The sequence below is a fragment of the Meles meles genome, chromosome 6, assembly GCF_922984935.1.
Source record: "Meles meles chromosome 6, mMelMel3.1 paternal haplotype, whole genome shotgun sequence".
NCBI lineage: Eukaryota > Metazoa > Chordata > Mammalia > Carnivora > Mustelidae > Meles > Meles meles.
In genome coordinates this window covers 65,451,633-65,470,816 of record NC_060071.1, presented here as the reverse complement: position 1 = coordinate 65,470,816, position 19,184 = coordinate 65,451,633, and the positions used below count along the sequence as shown (strand labels likewise).

At 50.2% G+C, this 19,184-nt stretch overlaps 1 protein-coding gene across 1 annotated transcript in view; it reads left to right on the top strand.

The window, feature by feature from the left end:
* The window catches only part of EHD4 (EH domain containing 4), a 76,383-nt gene extending 58,763 nt beyond the window's left edge, over window positions 1-17,620 (top strand). Inside the window, exons 5-6 of the mRNA XM_046009630.1 lie at window positions 8,068-8,232; window positions 14,418-17,620. Coding sequence (XP_045865586.1) covers window positions 8,068-8,232; window positions 14,418-14,954 — 702 coding nt within the window. The 3' untranslated portion in view covers window positions 14,955-17,620. The remainder of the gene's footprint in view (window positions 1-8,067; window positions 8,233-14,417) is intronic.
* The last annotated feature ends 1,564 nt before the right edge of the window (window positions 17,621-19,184 follow it).

Here is a 19,184-nt window from a genome sequence, read left to right as displayed (position 1 = left end):
CTCTCTCTGGTATCCAGAGAGACAAGGGACACGTGGATGGCTCAGTGGGTTAAGCATCTGCTTTGGCTGGGGTCATGATTCCAGGATCCTCAGACCGAGTCCCACAACGGGCTCCTTGCTCAGCAGGGAACCTGCTCCTCTCTCTGCCTACTGCTCCCCCCTGCTTGTGCTCTCTCTCTCTCTCTGACAAATAAGTAAAATCTTTAAAAAACAAAAGAAAGAGATACCTGGTGGCATCTCTCTCTGGCCCCACAGAGAGACCCTCCATCTGCTCTCGTGCCCTCTGCTCACATTCCGTCCCAGTGCAAGCTCATGCATACCGCTGTCTTGTTCGGCTGCTCTGCAGCCCCAGTGCCCCTGTGAGGTACCGTTCTTTATCCTGTCTTCCTGGTCCAGCTGCTTCCTGTCAGGAGCTACAGCCATTTATCTTACATTTCTACTAGGGGGTCGTGCTAACCAGTTTGTAAATCCATTTGCAGCTTTCTTGAAGTCCTTTCTCTCATGTGCCAGTCCTGGGCTTAAGGCCTGGTGGCGAGAAGTCTGCTTTTGCCCCTTCAGTGGCCCCTTGGCGTATGGTATTTCTTTTCTTCGGCTGAGACATCCGAACTTACACTGCAGGGCCCATGATGCCCCCAACCTTTACTCTATAACCAAGATGGCGGATCCCGTGCTAGCCTTTGTAGATTTCAGGATTGTCTTGGAACTATTTAAAACACCCATGGACATTTCTACTTCACCAGTCACTGCTGAAGGCCTGGTGACTCAAGGCACATCTGTATTGGGTCACAGAAATAAATAGAGAGCAGAGAGTCCACTGGGAGCGCCTTGGGAATTCTCTGCCCTCCTTGAGCGTCAAGCCCTCCGAACAGACGGACCCGTGCGGCCACAGAATGCTGCTCTGTCCTGACACTGGGAATAATGAAAGCCCTTGTGCCCATGCAGGAGCTGGTGGCGGGAGGGGCAGGGTGGCGAGCAACTTGCTGAGCTTACTTCTAGGAAAAAAGCTTGTCTTTTTTTTTTCTTCCTAAGAATAGTATCTGGCTTGTTCCTTTTCATAAAGGAAAATGTTTGAAGTGTGGCTGTTTCCAGCCCGAGCTTTTCAGTGCCAGGGTGCCCCCGGGGCAGTACCATCCTGCGAAAGGGGACAGGAAATAGAGGCTCGGGCAGAGAAGGAGCAGAACTCAGCACGTTGGCCTTAGCAACAACCGATGTCATCTGCTCTATGCCATCTGTGACTTTCTGGCCGTTTGTGAATTTGTTGTTGCTTAAATGGACAAGGAGTCACTCGAGTTTTCCTCTTTGCAGTGTTTATATTACATGAAAATGCTCTTTGATTTTGGCATACTGATCTGTTTCTGTTGATCAGGTGTTGCTTTGCTAGCCACCCCTTCCTGAGAGGCTGCAGGGTCCCACAAGCTCTAGTATGAGTATTTCATGTATTCCTTCCTCTGATCCAATCCATAACTGCACAAAGTTGGGCATTATCTTTGTTTCTCATGCAAGGGAACTGAAGCTCAGAGACGTGAAGCAGCTTGCCTGAGGCCTCACAGCCTGTGAGTTGCAAAATATAAACTCAAACCTCAATTAGTTTGGCTCCTCCATCTGGAGAGCATTCACCGGAAACGCGTAGTGGACAGCCTCTGTAGCTTATCACTATTGCTTTTTGTGTCCATCTGTCATTCCGTGTGGTCTATGAAATTTTGCATCCACGGGAACACTGCAAAGTTTAGAGGTTTATCAAGCTGACGTTTTGAAAACATGCAACAAGCAAGTTCTCAGATGTCGCCTAGGAAGTGACAGGTCGAGTTGGGGTGTGAACTGTATCTATTTAGACAACACCTTAATTAGGCAGAACTTACATCCCATCCGGGAGTGAAGCATGTGTGTCCTGTCGCTAATATCCTGCTGGGTTCTGCAGTGATCAAGCTCTAGGTACCATAAAAATGACACTGTAGTAATTGAGAAATAGTACTCTTGGGGGCCCCTGGGTGGTTCAGTGGGTTAAGCCTCTGCCTTCGGCTCAAGAAATGATCTCAGGTCCTGGGATCAAGCCCCACATTGGGCTCTCTGCTGGGCAGGGAGCTTGCTTCCCTCTCTCTCTCTGCCTGCCTCTCTGCCTACTTGTGATCTCTGTCTGTCAAATAAATAAATAAAAATCTTTAAAAAAAAAAAAGGAAAAATGGCACTCTTACCAAAGATCTCTTGAAATTTAATGATTTCCCTGGTTTTTCTACTTTTATGTATATTTTTTACATCCCTCTGGTTCGAGGAACAAGAAAACTTTGGAGTGGGTTTTTTGGTTAACCTCAAAGACCACGTCTTACGGATATCAATAGGCATCCTTTTCTGAAGACTGTTTACAATTTGAGGTGCTAATCCAGATTCATTTCATGATCCTTCAGGCGATTTGGGGAAAGCTCAAAACAGCACTGAAAAAAATACCATGTAGTTTTATGCAGCTGTCACTAACCCAGCCAAACGGAAGAAATTCGGCTCTTCCAGACAAAGCCCAAACAAGAGTCGTTCATGGAATAAACGTACAAAAATAGTGAGGCCTCCACCCTTTGTAAATGTTGTCCAGGAGCAGGAGAGATTCCTACCCCTCTAGTGAGGTGTTCACGAAACAAAAAAAGCGAGTCAACGCTTGAGGAAGGAACAGCTCAAAATGAGAAAGAAAAGGAGAGGTCAGTGGTTTTCCGAGTCCCCCGCCAGGTCTGTGGCATTCAGTGTTGTCTTCAAAGCGTGTTCTCCTCCAGTCCCATGTAAAGCACAGAGCCTAGCTTTCCGGTCTGTCTGCCCTGCCAATTCCCTCTGTGGAGCAGTTAGGTGTTTTCAAATTCACCAAACGGACCCAGGTGAAGGTGTGAGGACCCTTCTACAGCAGCTGATGACACCCCACTAAAGCTTAGCGCGCCACGGGGCTTTTAGAAATCGCTCTGTCCGCTGTGGATGCGTGTGTCAGTATTTGCGCCCAGGCAGGGAAGCCCATCTCCTTGAAGGCTGACCTCACATGAGCGGGTGGGCCCCCATGGGGCCCCCTGCAGCTGTTCCAGATCAGGAGTATGAGCTCCAGCTTCAGTTTCAACAGAATGACAAAGCCCGGTTTGAGGGGATCCGGTGAGCAGCTCTTCTCTGCCACCCATAGTCTCACAGTCTTACTACTCCACAGCTCCACTTTCTGGGTCTCTAGTTCGTGAACTGATTTTTTTTTTTTAAGATTTTATTTATTTATTTGACAGACAGAGATCACAAGTAGGCAGAGAGACGGGGCGGGGGGGGGGGGGGGCGGGGAAACAGGCTCCCTGCTGAGCAGAGAGCCCCATGTGGGGCTTGATACCAGGACCCTGACATAATGACCTGAACTGAAGGCAGAGGCTTCAACCCATTGAGCCATCCAGGCACCCCTGATTTTTTTAATATATCCTCATAAACCCACTTTTTAAAATGTGCTGATCCCCTCGTGTTCAATGCTCGGTGCAAGTTTCTAGCTGGGCCTCCAAAGACGCAGCTCTCCCAACAGTTTGGGTTAATGTGCAGATGAGATGACATAGTGAAGAACTATGTTCCCACAGCCTGAGTCCCCCCAAGCTGCTCCCCAAGATCCAAATTCCATGAGGGTGTCCACTCCTACTGACCATGAGCTTCTAGCACACGCTGCCTAGCACTCCACGCCCAGGAGGAATATATCCAGTATCACTCTGAGTACGTGCTTCTCTGCCTTGAAGATGTATGGACACTTGTCACTGGACACAGTTAATGAGCTTGTAGCAGAATCTATACATGAAATAGATAGAAGTTCATGTTCATTTAAAGGGAAGGACATCTCTTTTTGCTCATTGTGTGATTAGCCCAGACAGAAACTGATATTATGATGCATTCAACCTCGCCCAAATCATCAGCCTTGGGTGAGTTGGGGCTTTCCCTGTTTTATAGGAGAGAAAGGGTGAATTGGACAAGTTAAGAATATCCAGAAGCCCCCTAGGGTTCAATGTCACTTATTTGTGAATGAAGCGCTTGGGGCCCATATTCATCATATTCCTATTCAAGTACATAGAACTTATTAATTTTTTCAGTCACTATTAACTCAGTAAGAGTTTATTCTTTATTCAGTAAGAACGAAACAACCACAAGCCTCCTCAGGCTTTACTAACCCTCCGACTCTGGGGTCTTTGGTCATTAGGCAATAACAATGAACATTTTTATTCCTTTTTCCAATACATCCAAATCCATGACCTCTTTTGATTCTCATCCTAACAACCCTATGAGGTAAGAGCTGTCATTTCCAGTTTGCATGTGAGTCGGCTGAGGTGGGAGCCTCGAGTCGCCTGACATGGCTGCGCAAGTGGGCAGTCGGGACAGGGCCTGACCCTGGCCTTCCAGAGCCGGGTCTCATTAGGCCTCCCCCTTCTCCACTCACTCTTCCCTCTTGTCTTTCCTACCTCCCTCTTTCTCGATTAGTTTTCTCTCATTATAAAGAACAAAAGAACTTAGACCGAGTCCACCTCCTTCCCCAGGGACCATCACCTGGTCTGGCCCTCAGTCCTGTGTTTATCCGGGAAAAACTCCTTTGACACAGAAAGGCAGGAATGTGCCTCCAGGCTGTCCCCTCTGTTTACCAAGAGTCTTTAGAAAATTACAAGGTGCCATCCTGCCAGAAGATTCCTGTCTTTACCCACATCCTACATGGTGTTCATAGTGGTGTTTGCAACAATATATGTGTTTTTTGTGTACAGGGAAGGAGACTCTAAATGACCTTCCCATACAGCATCCCTGGGACTTAGAGACAATCAAAACCGATCAAGTCTCAGTCTTCCACACTGTTTTTCTATAGGACACGGTTCACGTTTAGTTCCAGATTTTCAGCAGCTTTAGTAAGATGTTTTAATGCATCCCCCAGAGAAAGCAATTAACTCTGTAAGGACAGGAATGAGGCAGTTGAATGCTAGTGATGGTTCTGCACCTCCTAACTGGTGGTGTAATCTTGAGCAAGTCATGAATTTCCTGGAACCTGGAGTTCAATTAGATACAGGGAGTCTCTTCCAGATATAAGGTTCCATGATTCTAAGGATTGTAATTTATCTTGTAACTCAAGGTAAGCAGGACCCATACACCATATCTGGGGCAGGAGGGGGTGGCCAATTAGAGGGAGCACAACAGGAGACTCCCACAAAACAGGTCACTGGAACTTTCTGGAAGTGGAGGTTGAGGCTGAGAGCAGCCTACAGCATGAGCAGAGTACCTGAGGGTGGTGACTCAGACAGTGCCAGGCAGGATGGAAGGAGGAAGGAATTGAGGCCCAGTTTCTGTCAGGGCACCGGAGGCCTGTTGTCCAAGGGCAGCCCACCATCCAGCAGTCTTGGCCATCAGCCAAAGAACACCATGCGATGAGGGAGCAGGTGCAAGGCTGTGGTGGAGAGCTGTGGCAGGTGGCAGGCCAGGCCAGGTAACAAGGCCCATGGGCACCAGGCAGTGTTCAGAAACCAGGTGCCAATCCCAGTGTGGCTGGCGGCTGTTTTGGGAGTCAGCCTTCCCTGAGCATAGGCCTGGCAACTCAAAAGGTCCACATTAGTAGGTAGTGAGGAAGTCTTGGGGAGCCCTGCAGGGGTCTGGCAGCTGCCCCAGGCCTGAGGCCTGGAGGTGGAGGTTCAGTAAAACCTTGTAGACAGGAGACTAAGCAGCTTGGGAGTTCCCGCTTCAGGTGGGGCTGGCCCCAGCACAGGGGCAGGCCCGAGTATGGAAGGGAGAGGGACCCACAGGCCGGGTCCAGAAGTTCCAGGAGGATCTGGAAATAACACAAGGACAGCTAGTGAGCTGCTGGTTCTCCCAACTGAGTATAGCAGTCCTCCCAAGTCCTTCGGTGTGATACAGTGCCCTCTACCAGCCCCATCAAACCAAGCCAGGCAGTCATTGTCCGAGGCAAGGAAATTACTAGTCTTACCACTTATTCATCATACCTCAGGAATGCAGTTAAAGTCCAACACTCTAAATAAAGGATTCCCAAATTTGGGGTTTCTCTTTCTCAAAGAATCATATAAATGATTTAAGTTGTTTTCATTTGAAAAATAGGTAAGTAAGTGAACTCGTGACAGGTTTTGACATCTCCCTGCCTATCTGTGCTTGCGGCAGCAGCAGACGGCACAGCGCTTGCTTCTGTTGAACGACCTCTACATAGATGGGAGGGTTCACATTGTCTGGTCTGAGCCCGTCAGTGTTTACATTATGCCCTTATTTTAGGTTTCAGATCTTAGCAGAATGTTCTGGGTTGCAACCCAGTGTGTGTCCTCACGCAGAGGCTTTCAGCTGAGGTGGAGGATGTCTCTGCTTACCCCCTTTATTTGACTGCCATTCTTCCACAGGATGACAGAAGTCTGTTTTCTTTAATAAAGGAGCTCCCATAGCTGCCTGGTCATTTTCTTTTTTTGTCACCACTGTTCTGTTTTTCATCCATTCTCATTTTATTTTCTTGACTTCTAAATGACTCTACAGAATTCTGGCATACAAAGAGAACTTTTGTAAAGAACATTTCTTCTCGGGGCGCCTGGGTGGCTCAGTGGGTTAAAGCCTCTGCCTTCGGCTCAGGTCATGATCCCAGGGTCCTGGGATCGAGCCCCGCATCGGGCTCTCTGCTCCGCGGGGAGCCTGCTTCCTTCTCTCTCCTGGCCTGCCTCTCTGCCTAGTTGTGATTTCTCTCTGTCAAATAAATAAAAAATATTAAAAAAAAAAAAAGAACATTTCTTCTCATCCTAAAGTTGGAAATCAGCAGAAGAGTGGAAATGTTGACACAGGGGGTGACACAGCCGAGCAGAGCCCCCCACCCCCCTGCAGGGTTCACCGCCCCTCGGGTGACAGTCCGGGACCTGCTCCCGCCAGCTGATCAGGGTTTCTGAAGCTTCCCCTTCGTGCACCTGGGGTCCCTCTCCCAGCAGGAGCTTCCGCCATCCAGCCCAGTGCCACACAGCTGGGGTGGGAAGGACTTGTGCAGAAAGGACTTCAGTGCCATCTGTAGAGACCCTGGGGTTCAAACTCTCCATGGGGAGGTTATAAGACTTTCCATTTCCCTGTTCACTGGGCACAGATTGCCATGAAGATTAGCCACTTAGATCAGATCAGCCGTTTGCATCGGCCTCCAGTTTCGTTTCCTGGTGCCCTGCTGAAACTTTCTTCAGGTCTTCCGGTTAATCGCCAGAACTGAGGTCTTTCTGCCTAGGCCCCACCCATCCCGCTCGCTCCCTGCGCAGACTTGGAACAGCCACTCAGAGGCACAATTGAACTGTGCCCAAGACCTTGCCCAAGTCAGTCGCCACCCCCCAGCCCCGGCCGTACACCACTGGCCCGCTTCCAAAGCAGGGAGCTCACGGCACTGTTCCTGCCCCTCCAGAATTTTCATTAGCACCACAGTAGGTTAGCGGAGGCTCATTCTGATCCTCCTATCAGCTCCTGGCATCCACAGCAGTCTGCCCTCCCAGCCTCTGGAGACGCGTCGCAGCCGCATACACAGCACCCCAAATACGGCCCACAGTGTGTTACCTCCGCACTGCCATCCATGCTCTCCACTCCTAGACGGCCGCAGCCCTCCCTCATGTCCTCCCTGTCTTTGGGGCCCAGCTCTGATGTCCCCTTTTCCTGACCCTCCTTTCCAACAGCCTTTATCTGCCACAGCCCACTCCCCTTCCTGGTCCTTCTTGGTGGGGTTTTCTCTGCTCACTTTCCGTCGGTGGTCTCAACCACTCCTGTGGCTCCAGGCACCACCTCTGCTTCAGCTCTCAAACCCAACACCCAGGCCAACTCGGAGCTGGGGGTGGGAGAGGAGAGCCAGGGGGGCCTCTTTTTAGGCACCTGTAGACAGTGCCATCTGGGGGATCCTTCATGTACCTCACATTCTGTACACCCAGAAGCAGGCTTATAATGTGCCCCCCATCCCCCACCCCCGATCCCCTCCCTTCTGTCCCGAGGGCCATGGTCCTGCTGGGCACCTGTTCCATGCTATGATACATTAAAGACACCGACCTGTGTATCTCTCTGGTGCAGTTCTAAATAGCGTGTCCTTACTGACATGTACCCCTTCAGGTCCATGCCTACATTATCAGCCACCTGAAGAAGGAGATGCCGAGCGTATTCGGAAAGGAAAACAAGAAGAGAGAGCTTATCAGCAGATTGCCAGAAATCTATCTTCAGCTGCAGCGAGAATACCAGATTTCTGCCGGGGACTTCCCAGAAGTCAAGGCAATGCAGGTACTGGGAGCTCATTGTGGCCTCGTGGGTGTGTAACAGAGAGGCAACACCACCTTGTCTGGCTGGTTGCTGGGTACGCGTGACGGTTTCATGGTTTAGGATAGAGAACACGGGTCGCCTGGGTGGCTCAGTCACTTAACCGTCCAACTTAATTTCGGCTTGGGTCATGATCTCAGGGTTATGAGATCGAGCCCCACATCAGGCTCTGCCCTGGCTGTGCAGCCTGCTTAAGATTCCATCTCTCCCTCTCCCCCACCCCTTCTTAAAAAGAAAAAAAAAAAGGATAAAGAATGCAATGAATGCATCTTCCTAATGGTGATCCATGATAATAGGCTTCTATGAATAAAGCAGAGATTGCCTGCCTCCCCAAAACATTGAATCAAAAGGGACACATTTCAAGAAGTAAATTTCTACAGTGGAATATTACTCAGCCATCAAAAGGAATGAGAGCTTGCCATTTGCAACGATGTAGATGGAACTAGAGGGTATTATGCTAAGCGAAATAAGTCAGAGAAAGACAAATACCATATGACTTCACTCTTGTGGAATTTAAGAAACAAAACAGATGAACATTGGGGAAGGGAAGGAAAAATAGAAACAGAGATGGAGGCAAACCATGAGAGACTCTTTTTTTTTTTAAGATTTTACGTATTTATTTATTTGTCAGAGAAAGAGAGAGCATAAGTAGGGAGAGCTGCAGGCAGAGGGAGAAGCAGGTTCCCTGCCCAGCAAGGAGCCTGGGATCATGACCTGAGCTCAAGGTGAATGCTTAACCCATTGAGTCACCCGGGTGGCCCCATAAGAGAATCTTAACTCCAGAAAAAAAACTGAAGGTTGTTGGAGGGGAGGGAGGGAGGGGGATGGGGTAACTGGATGATGGGCATTGAGGAGGGCACATGATGTCATAAACCCTGGGTGTTGTATGCAACCAATGAATCATTAAATTCTACCTCAAACTAATAATGTATTACATGTTAACTAAATTGAATTTAAATAAAAATGGTCAGCCAGACTGACCATCATTTTGTCCAGAGCAAGGACCCTTCTGCACCAGAGGCCACTGTCCTCCCTGGAAAGCAGGCCACACAAACTCAGACGCCCATAGCTAGTGAGGCAGGCCAGGCAAAGAAAAACCACATTGCCCTCTTGGATTCTCTCTTGTCTTCCCACATTTGATGGAGATGTGGGTCCTCGGAAACAGGACTCTCCCAGGAGGAAAACCAACCTACGAGTACAGTGAGAACTTGCGGGGGCCTGCCATGGGAGCGGGCTGGGCAGTCTGTGCCCTGCTTCTGGCCACACCCTGGAGACCTCCAGGTGGCTCTTCTGCCGTGAGCCACCGAGGAGGATGGGGCTAGAGGAAGAGCAGTAGGAGATATGCCCCTGGAAGGGGGCTAGCGAGCTGCCTGGCTGCCTCAGAAAAGCATCAGAGGCGATGGATAGATGGAGCGGTGGGACAAGGATCAACAGGGAGGAGGAGGGGAAGCTTTGGCCCTGGGGATTTCCACAATATAAACCCTTTCTATAAAGGACACACTAGCATGGGAGTGGGCCATACTTCCTGTTGAGATGGCAGGGTTCAAGGTGATAAGAGCATGTGGGATATGTTGGGTGGTCAGGTACGACTTAGCTGGCTTCAAAATAAATCCAGAACACCTTTTTTTCTTCCAGAAATGAAATAGGTATCCTGTACTCAGAAGATGAATTGGGGGGTGGAGGGGTTTAATCACAAGATGGCTAATTGGAGGGCTGCTGGGCCTCTGGAGCGGTCTTCCTGGGCAGGCCTGCCTTCACGCCCTTCGGCTATGCCCTGTACCCCGTGACCAAACTGAGGAACAGTGATCTCCTTGCATCCTTCAGATCTTTTTTAAGGGAAATTGGCTTCTTGACTGCATTGAAAGCTATGAAGAAAAACACAGTGCACACTATGGTCTCATTAGCCTCTTGAGCGAGCACAGAGCCCCACCCACAAGAAGGGGTCACTCCCAAGGCCTGAGGCATCTCTGAGCCCAGGAGGAAGCCACTGTAAGCCTCCTTTATGGGACCTGCAGGCCTGTCCCAGGTGAAGTCCCATAACACTGGTAGTGCGCCCCCGACCAGAGCTTCTCATAGCCATGTTAGCCTTGGCTCAGCCATGTCAGAGGAAACCAGGCCTCTCCGAACTGGAGCAGAGGGGCAGTCCCTGGGGAAGAAGACAAGGAAGCATGGGCCCCTCAACTAGCATCTCAGGAGTGCCCTTAGCACCATCAGCAGACACCTGAGGGCCCCCAGCCCTTAGAGTGAGGAGTGCATCCTGACGGGTACCCCCCATTCACCCGTGTTCATTCGCTTATTCACCAAGAAATATTAAGTGTACCGTGTCAGGCACTGTTCTGGGCCCCTGGGATAAATCCGTGAGCAAACAGCACAACAAACAAACAGCTGTTGTGCTCCATTGTGATTCATTGATTCACTCAGTGACTCTCTCCCTCCTGAGGCTCCAGGAGGCCAGGGACCCACGTCCTGGGCACCACCATATCCCTGGCCCCTGCCACGTACCAGGTGCCCCATGTGTAGTTAGATGAGCTCCTTGGTAAGTTAGTGTGTGTTTTTATCCGAGCTGTCGGGGGGTAGTGACGTTCTGGAACCCTGACCTCACCCTGACACCCACACAGCTTGTAGAGAGATGGGGACGCCTCCTTGGGAAGCTGGCCAGGTACTGACCACAGCAGCCCAGCCCCTTCAGGGACTCCCCAGGAGACAAAGCAGGCTTGGATGCTTACCATCACCTGACACTTCGAACTAATTTGCTGTCACCCAGGAAGCTTTGTGGAGGTTGATGGTGGGGTCCAGGGTCTCCGTCATCTTGGATGCTGTGGAGCAACTGACCTCCCTTCCAGCACAGGTGTTCAGCCTCTCATTGACCACATCTGGGACAGCAGTGGGGACACAAAGCTGGGAGATAACTTTGTTAGGATCTTTGCGCATCTGAGGGCCGCTCAGAGAGCTCCCGAGGCCAGCTTTGTCTCTGACCTCCCTGTGTCCTCACAGACCACGATGCTTGGGGTGACTCAGCCGAAGCAATGATCTGAGTTTTGAAGGCCTTTTTGTGGTGCTGAGAGAGGCCTGTGACCTGCTGGTGAAGTAGCCCGCATCTGCCCTGCCTCCTTCCGGGAGGGAATCTGATTTAACCACATGGCAGGGTCCAGACTGGAGAAGGAGAACACGAGCAAGTCCCCTTAGAGCACAGACTCAGTTTCCCTCCTTTGAGAATCCACCCCTGTTGGCTGACCAGCTGGCCACGTTCCCACAGCAGAGGGCAGCAGAGCCCTCCCCACCTGCTCAGCCCAGCTGGAAACTGGGGAAGTGCTTCTGGTGAATGCCGGGAGTGAGTGGGCAAGAGGGAGGCTAGCAAAGACCCGGCCAGGAACTGACATTTGTGCCTTGGGAGGGAGAAGTTCCAGGATCCCGGGCTTGGTGGCTTCGACGGAGGCAATTGTTGATGGGTCGATCTTTAAATTCCCCAGTGTGTATTCATCCCAATACAAAGATGTCTTTTTGGAGCGAACTCGGTGGAGGGCAGGGATGGCAGCCGTTTAACTCAGACCCCATACTCCCTTGTCAGGCCTTGGGATGAGAGTATAGGGTTTGTTTCCTCTGTGCCCTCCAGGCAAGGGGTGGCTGGGCTGTTACTTCCTGTCCACCCCTGCAACCACGTGGCCATTTCCCCTTGCCAGCTTTCCAGAGGTTTGCTGTCTGAATGCATGTACCCCGCAGGAGGGTGGAAAGTTCTGGCGGACACCACCCTCCTTCGTCTGCTTGGCCAGACACTGGGGCTTTGTGTGTGCTCAGAGTTCAGGCTCATTCATGAGGCAGGAGGGTAGGTGTCTGTGCACCCAGGGGAATCCAGACTTGTTTACCCCAGCAGCACTTGGATTTTTGTGTAGGCTGCCGGCTCTCCTCCTCCTGGGCTTTCTCTTCTCCATTCCCCTGGCTGACTGAGCGGAGAGGCAGTTAGAGCCCGAAGTGTCAGGAACATTGTTGAGTCCTGGTGTTGGAGCGCCATACAGGTGACCGTGGTCTGTTGGAGAGGACAGACGATACGCAAATGGGAAGGGGTTTAGAAACCAGACCTGCACCACCCTGCGGCTCTCGGTGGGGCACAGACTGCCTGCAGGGTATCAGCCCAGCCCGGCCCTGCGTGGTTTGAAGGGATCACAGTTTGCTACTGAGAAGAGTGTTGGAGGTGCCTCTCTACACATCCATCGAGCTGTTTAGCTTTTAACTCTGTCCATCCATCTGAAGCTCGGGGCTGCCCTTCTAAGTAACAGCACAGAATGTCTGTCCTACTGGCACCCTCTGGACACCACAGTTTTGACTCTCCAATGGAAACATGTCCAACTCCAACCACACAGGATAGAGTAAATGAGGAATGGCCCAGCTGGACCGTTCAGTGTTGTATGGGTCTTAGGAATAAGGTTTATAACAATCATTATCAGGGAAAGATGTGATATATTTTTTATTAAAAATGCAAGTTGTCAAACAGTGTGGTCTTATTTCAGTTAAAAAGTGTGTGTGTGTGTGTGTGTGTGTGTGTGCACGCGCTCATGTACGTGCACACATTTATAAAAACAGCTAGCAAGGTGTGCCCAAAGAAAGTTAGCCGAAGTTATTGCTGGGGGATGGAATTATAAGTGATTTAAATTTTTTATTTTGTCTATCAGTTTTTTTACCCAAATTTTTACAATAAAGTTGTGATATTTATGATTGCACAAAGCTCTGCTCCCCCTACCCCCCACAAATTTCCCGTCACATTACTTCTGCCCAGAACAGTGAGGTCTGAGTGAAACCTCTTTTACTCAAGGGTCTTCCTACCTCATCTCCAGGAAATTGCACACCTGGACAGCCCCCTGCTGGCCTTCTAGAATTTTCCTAACAGAAATATTTAACATAAAGCCCATATAAAAACTTCTTTATCTGGAACTTTCTGCATTTATTCAGCAAAACTGTTGTTGAAAACGTTTTTCAAAGATCAGAAAAGGCCCCAGGTAACTCTCACAATTCAGAAAAAGCATGTCTCTTACATTGAACAGATGGTTTCTTCCCTTGGGCCAGGAGGGTGAGAGGGTGTGCCCCTCAGGACCCCCCCATGGCTTCTGAGGAGCGGTAGCTTTTCTCACCTTTGAAGTCTGATGTGATGGTACTTTCCTCTCCCCTTTGATTACTTAGCTTTTCCTTTTCTAATGACTCTCTTCTATTTCATGTTATCATTTTTCCACTATAAGCTAAGTCAAACCCTTTTTGAAAGTAGGCAGGAACTAAAAAAACTAGAATGTTTTCCCTCTCTTAGAGCATAAGCTCCCTGAGGGCAGAGACTGGCTCCTCATGATTATATTATCCCCAGACTCCAAAACAGGGTCTGGTAATACCAATGGCCAGTAAATGTTGGATGAGTCAATGGATGAAGGATGGATGGATGGATGGATGGATGGATGGATGGATGGATGGATGGATGAATGGATGGATGGGAGGCAGAGTAACCAAGGAGAACCAAGGTAGGAAGGACTGTTTCTACAGAGCCATCTACAGAGCCCATGTGTCATCTACCGTCCCAGCATTGTTGTAAAGATGAACTGAAGTGTATCATTAGATCACCTTAAAAGATAAAATGTTAGGGGCGCCTGGGTGGCTCAGTGGGTTGAGTCTCTGTCTCAGGTCGTGATCTCAGGGTCCTGGGATCGAGTCCCGCATCTGGCTCTCTGTTTGGCGGGGAGCCTGCTTCCCCTTCTCTCTGCCTGTATCTCTGCCTATCTCTCTCTCTCTGTCAAATAAATAAAAATCTTCAAAAAAAAAAAAAGATAAAATGTTAAATCTCTGGAGCACCAAAAAAAAAAAAAAAAGGGCAAGGTTGAAGGAAGGGTGTCAGAAAGCCCTTAGGGGACTGCTATCCCTCACATGACTTTTAGCCAAAGGCTGGTTGCTGTGAAAAATTGTTGTCTTCCCTGCATCTTGTTTCTTGTTCCATAAGCCAATCCTGGATCTGGTGGATTCAGATGTAGGGACTCCAGCAAATAGAGAGCGAGCTCCAGAGCAGCCCCGGGATGGGATGTCTGTTTACAGGACAGTTCTGCCTGCTGTCCTCCCTCTCCCTGCCTGCTTCCTGAAGCGAGGGCCAGTGACTAAGTCTGTGGTTTCTCCTCTTGCAGGAACAACTGGAGAACTATGACTTCACCAGGTTCCACTCGCTGAAGCCCAAGCTGATCGAGGCGGTGGACAACATGTTGAGCAGCAAGATCTCGTCCCTGATGAACCTCATCAGCCAGGAGGAGAGCAGCACGCCCACACAGCTTGTGCAGGGCGGGGCCTTCGATGGCACCACCGAGGGCCCCTTCAACCAGGGCTATGGGGAGGGCGCCAAGGAGGGCGCCGACGAGGAGGAGTGGGTCGTGGCCAAAGACAAGCCCGTCTACGACGAGCTCTTCTACACCCTGTCGCCCATCAATGGCAAGATATCGGGGGTCAATGCCAAGAAGGAAATGGTGACATCCAAGCTGCCCAACAGCGTCCTGGGCAAGATCTGGAAGCTGGCCGACTGTGACTGTGACGGCATGCTGGATGAAGAGGAGTTCGCGCTGGCCAAGCACCTCATCAAGATCAAGCTTGATGGCTACGAGCTGCCCAACAGCCTACCCCCCCACCTCGTGCCCCCCTCCCACAGGAAGTCCATGCCGAAGGCCGACTGAGGGCCAGGCCGCTCTCAGGGCAGGCCATGGGCTGTAGGGAATGAGGGCAGGAGGGCCTTGGCCCGAGGCCCGTGCTGCCACTGACTCCCTGACCCTGGCCACGGCACCGCCCTCTCTGTGCCTCAGTTTTCCCACCTGTGGAATGAGAAGGGCAGACACAGGACACTAGATGAGGTTCTTTCACCTCGAAAATTCCCTGAGTTTCTCTTCAGATGTTGGGAGGAGGGGGTGCATAAGGAGATGGAAGGGTTGAGAAAAAGGAGAGATTGACCAAAGAGTCCTTGGGAGGCTGGAGAGACATATACAGGAGGCGGGCTGGATAGAATCCCACAACCCCAGGGAGTGAGCCGAGGGCCCTCCCGGAGCCGGCGAGCCTGTGCTGGGCCACACAGCACAACGCATCTGCCTTGGCTCCTGTCTGTCCCTTAGAGCGTACTGGGAGGAAGCAAAGTTGATCTTATTTATTTCATCTCCTGCTGTATTGAGAGTGGAAAACAACAGCACAGAAGGTTTCTCTTCTCTCCAGGCCATCTACCAAAGCGAAGATCGCTTCCCCCCGAGTCTGTGCCTGTGTTTGCCCCCATCCACCCCTGCAGGCTCAAGCAGGACAGGCAGCCAGGTCAGCGGAGAGCATCTCTGATACCCAGCACCCTCCTGACTAATCCAACCAGAGCTCCGCCAACCCTGGACCCTGCCCTGCAGAGTTACATTTGGTTAGGAATTTGGAACTCAGAAATTTTATTAGCATGATTTATTAGGCAAGATTTCTGGTATTCAAGTCATGTCAAAGTCTGAAAGCTGGCTTTTCTTACTGGTCTGTCCAATAATTTGTAGCAAAGTCTATTGATCATAATCAAACCACAGTAAAGGAAAGAGATGGTTCTCTGCAGCCATCAGTTAGTGTGGTGACACCTCCCCAAGGCTCCTTGGTCAATGGCGGGAGTTAAAGTTAAACCCGTGTCTTGGTGCCTGCTGTGTGCTGGGCCTAGGGACATAAGGGGAATACAAGGCGAGCCCACTCCAGGCTGCTAGGTAGAAAAGGTCATTCTCTAGCTTTAGACACTATTTTTTAGTTTAAAAAGATTTGGCATTTTTATTATGTCCAGTTTTTCTTTCTTATAGGAAAAGCCTTTATACAGAAACAGGATAGAATCTTTCATATGAAACCTTTTCTTCAAAAGGCTGTGAGTGTATACGGTGCCTGCCCATCACAAGGCAGGATTTGGTTCCTGAGTGTTCTCCCTCTGAGTCTTGGTATAAAGCTGTCTGGTCCACTCGCCCAGGTGCCTGTCAGACGGACGTGGAGATAGGTAGCTCTCATTGCCACACTCCCTCCTCTGTGGGCTACAGCTCCGGAATCACTTCATTATTATTCATGCAGTACAAAAGAGAGGCACAAAACAGGGATAGCCACATGGCCCCAAAGGGAAGGAAATCATCACAGTCCCGCCCAAGTCTTCCAAAAACCACATTTTTTTTTCTTTTTCTGATATCCCCTGTAACATCAGGAGCAGAAATGCAGACTTAAAATTTTTATTTTGGGGAAACTTTGATCCAGAAGCCAGTCCCCACACTCCCTAGTTCACTTTCTAAATAATGTCACTTTAAGAGAAGTAAATTCATAATATGACTTTTAATCTTAATGAGCACTTTTAAATTAAATTAATTTTAAATTAATCAGAAACATAACCAAGAAAGGTGTATGTCAGTACTATGATGTAAGCAGATGGTTTGGTGAAATCATGAGGACTGCCCAAGTGTGTGCCCACAAAGGAGTCCACCAAAGGGCAAAGCAGAGCAAAGAGGGAGAATTCATTGATCCAAAAGTTTAGAGATGCCAGGGTTCACTAATTTTCCATTGAGAATTATCCTGCTCCTTTAATTCTTCTCAGTCGTCCTCCATAAAGATATACATATATATACATACACCGTGTGAGTATGTGTTCTTGATACTTGCCATTGGGTATATAGGCAGGTGGGGCAAGTTTTGTCTATGCAGAGACATAAAGGAAAGCTTGCAGCAGGCTGAGGTTTCTGCTTTCTCTGCGGAAGGAAACTTCTGGTGGCACTGTGATCGCCACCCCCATGCTGTCAGGTGACAGAACATCTGGCAGTTGCCTCCTTTCCCTGCTGAGGAAGAAAAAAAAGGAAATCCCTTGCCCGTTTCTCTTAACATCTTCTCTTAAAACATGAAGTCATTCATCATGAAAAGTTAATTAAGAACTTCAAAAAGAAAAGCCCTGGAAAACCTCAGGAATGGCTGCCAAGGATGGGGACCTGTATGTTCCCAGGATCTGCACCAAGTTCCTTGAGTCTGTGTCCGAAACGCCCCTTATCGTGCCTCCCCATGCAGCAGGGCTAGGGGACAGCAGAGCCCTCTAGAATTCTGTTCACACTGCCGACCGCACCGCCCTCCCCACACCACCCTAATTTTAAAAAGTAGCCCCTCCACAGAGTTTGCAAGCTGGGCAGGAGGGTGGAGGTAGACAAACCCTAGCACTGTGAGATGCTGTGCTCTCCACAATTCCACAGAAGATGGAAGAATCTTGAATCTACAGCCCCGGTTCCCACGTAACAAACCTCTGCAGCCTCGAGTGTAGGAGGAAAGCAGTTTCAGCCTCCACCTCCCAAAGTCAGCTTGCCAGCAGGAAGCCTGCTGATGAGGCCCTCCTGTGCAAAGAAACAGTGCACCAAGACCTCTCAAAACCCTCCGGTTTCATGGCGACATGCAGACATCCAACCTGCTCCAGCCTCACGCTCCAGCCCAGCATCCTACGTGGATTCTTTCCTCACCCACGCCCTGAGATGGCCCAGGGGTCCCCCTGCGATGAGGAAGGGCATGTATTCAGCTGGCTTCCACCTTTCTGGGGCTGGACTGGGTTCTCCTTGGAGCACTCGTCATGATGCAGCTATAGTGTCTTCCCATCTGGAGCTGTGATTCCTCCTGCAAGACGGTGGTGGGCCTCTGAGGAGTTAAATTCTGGATCACGGGACTGCATGTCCAGGCAGGTCAAAGAGCATGTGTGGAGAAGCCAATGCCTCCTACCCTCTTCTCAACACCGCCCCCCCATTACCAGCCCACAGGGGAAGCCTCCACAGAGCCCTGACCCCCAGTCCTCTGACCACAGCCCTTTGCCGTGCTCCGTAGGGTCTCCTGAGGAGCCGCCCGTCCACCAGGCATGTCTTACTGCAGCCCACTGGCCAGCCGGGGGGGAGGGGGTGCTAAGAAATTAGTCGCGAGGGGCGCCTGGGTGGCTCAGTGGATTAAGCCGCTGCCTTCAGCTCAGGTCATGATCTCAGGGTCCTGGGATCGAGCCCCGCATCGGGCTCTCTGCTCCGCAGGGAGCCTGCTTCCTCCTCTCTCTCCGCCTGCCTCTCTGCCTACTTGTGATCTCTCTGTCAAATGAATAAATAAAAAATCTTTAAAAAAAAAAAAGAAAGAAAGAAACTAGTCGCGGTCCGACAGCCCCCACGGGGGCCTCCCCACTTCGCACCATTACACTCCTTCATGATGCCCAGAGTAGTACCCCAGGCAAACTGCCTTGAAGAGAAGGAAAGCGGTTAACAGAGGCGCTCTTTATTTCCTCTGAGGAATGTAGCAGAGAAATAAAATTCTTAGGACAGATAACCACTGAGTCTATTCAGGTAAACACGGGCCTAATTTAAGAGTGTGTTAAGTTACGTGTCCATTAGCCAATGCAGTTAATACACAATGCTTCTATTTTTTTGTAATCGTGTTTAGAAGTGTCAAACCAAAAAAGAAGACACAATCTGTTGATCAATAAACTTCTGAAAAATTTACTACCTTTCCTCCATTGGTTCTGGTTTTCCAGAGACCCAGTTGTCTCAGGAGTAAAGCGTGGGGGCCGGGGGCAGCGGGGCCGGGAGGCACCTGGATGGCTCAGTCGTTAAGCATCTGCCTTCAGCTCAAGTAATGATCCGAGGATCCTGGGATCGAGACCCAAATCAGGCTCCCTGCTCAGCGGGGAGCCTACTTCTCCCTCTCCCTTTGCCTGGTGCTCCCCCTGCTTGTGCTCTCTCAAATAAATAAAATCTTAAAAAAAAAAAAAAAAAGGAGTAAAACAGGGAGCTAATGGAAATGAGGCGGGGGGGGGGGGGGTCAGCGGCGCTGCCTCCGCCGTCGCCGCCTTCTCCTCCTCCTCGCTCTCGCGGAAATGAGGCAGAGGAGTTGGGGGGAGGGTGTGCCCCTTCTGTGTGCTGTCCCTGTGA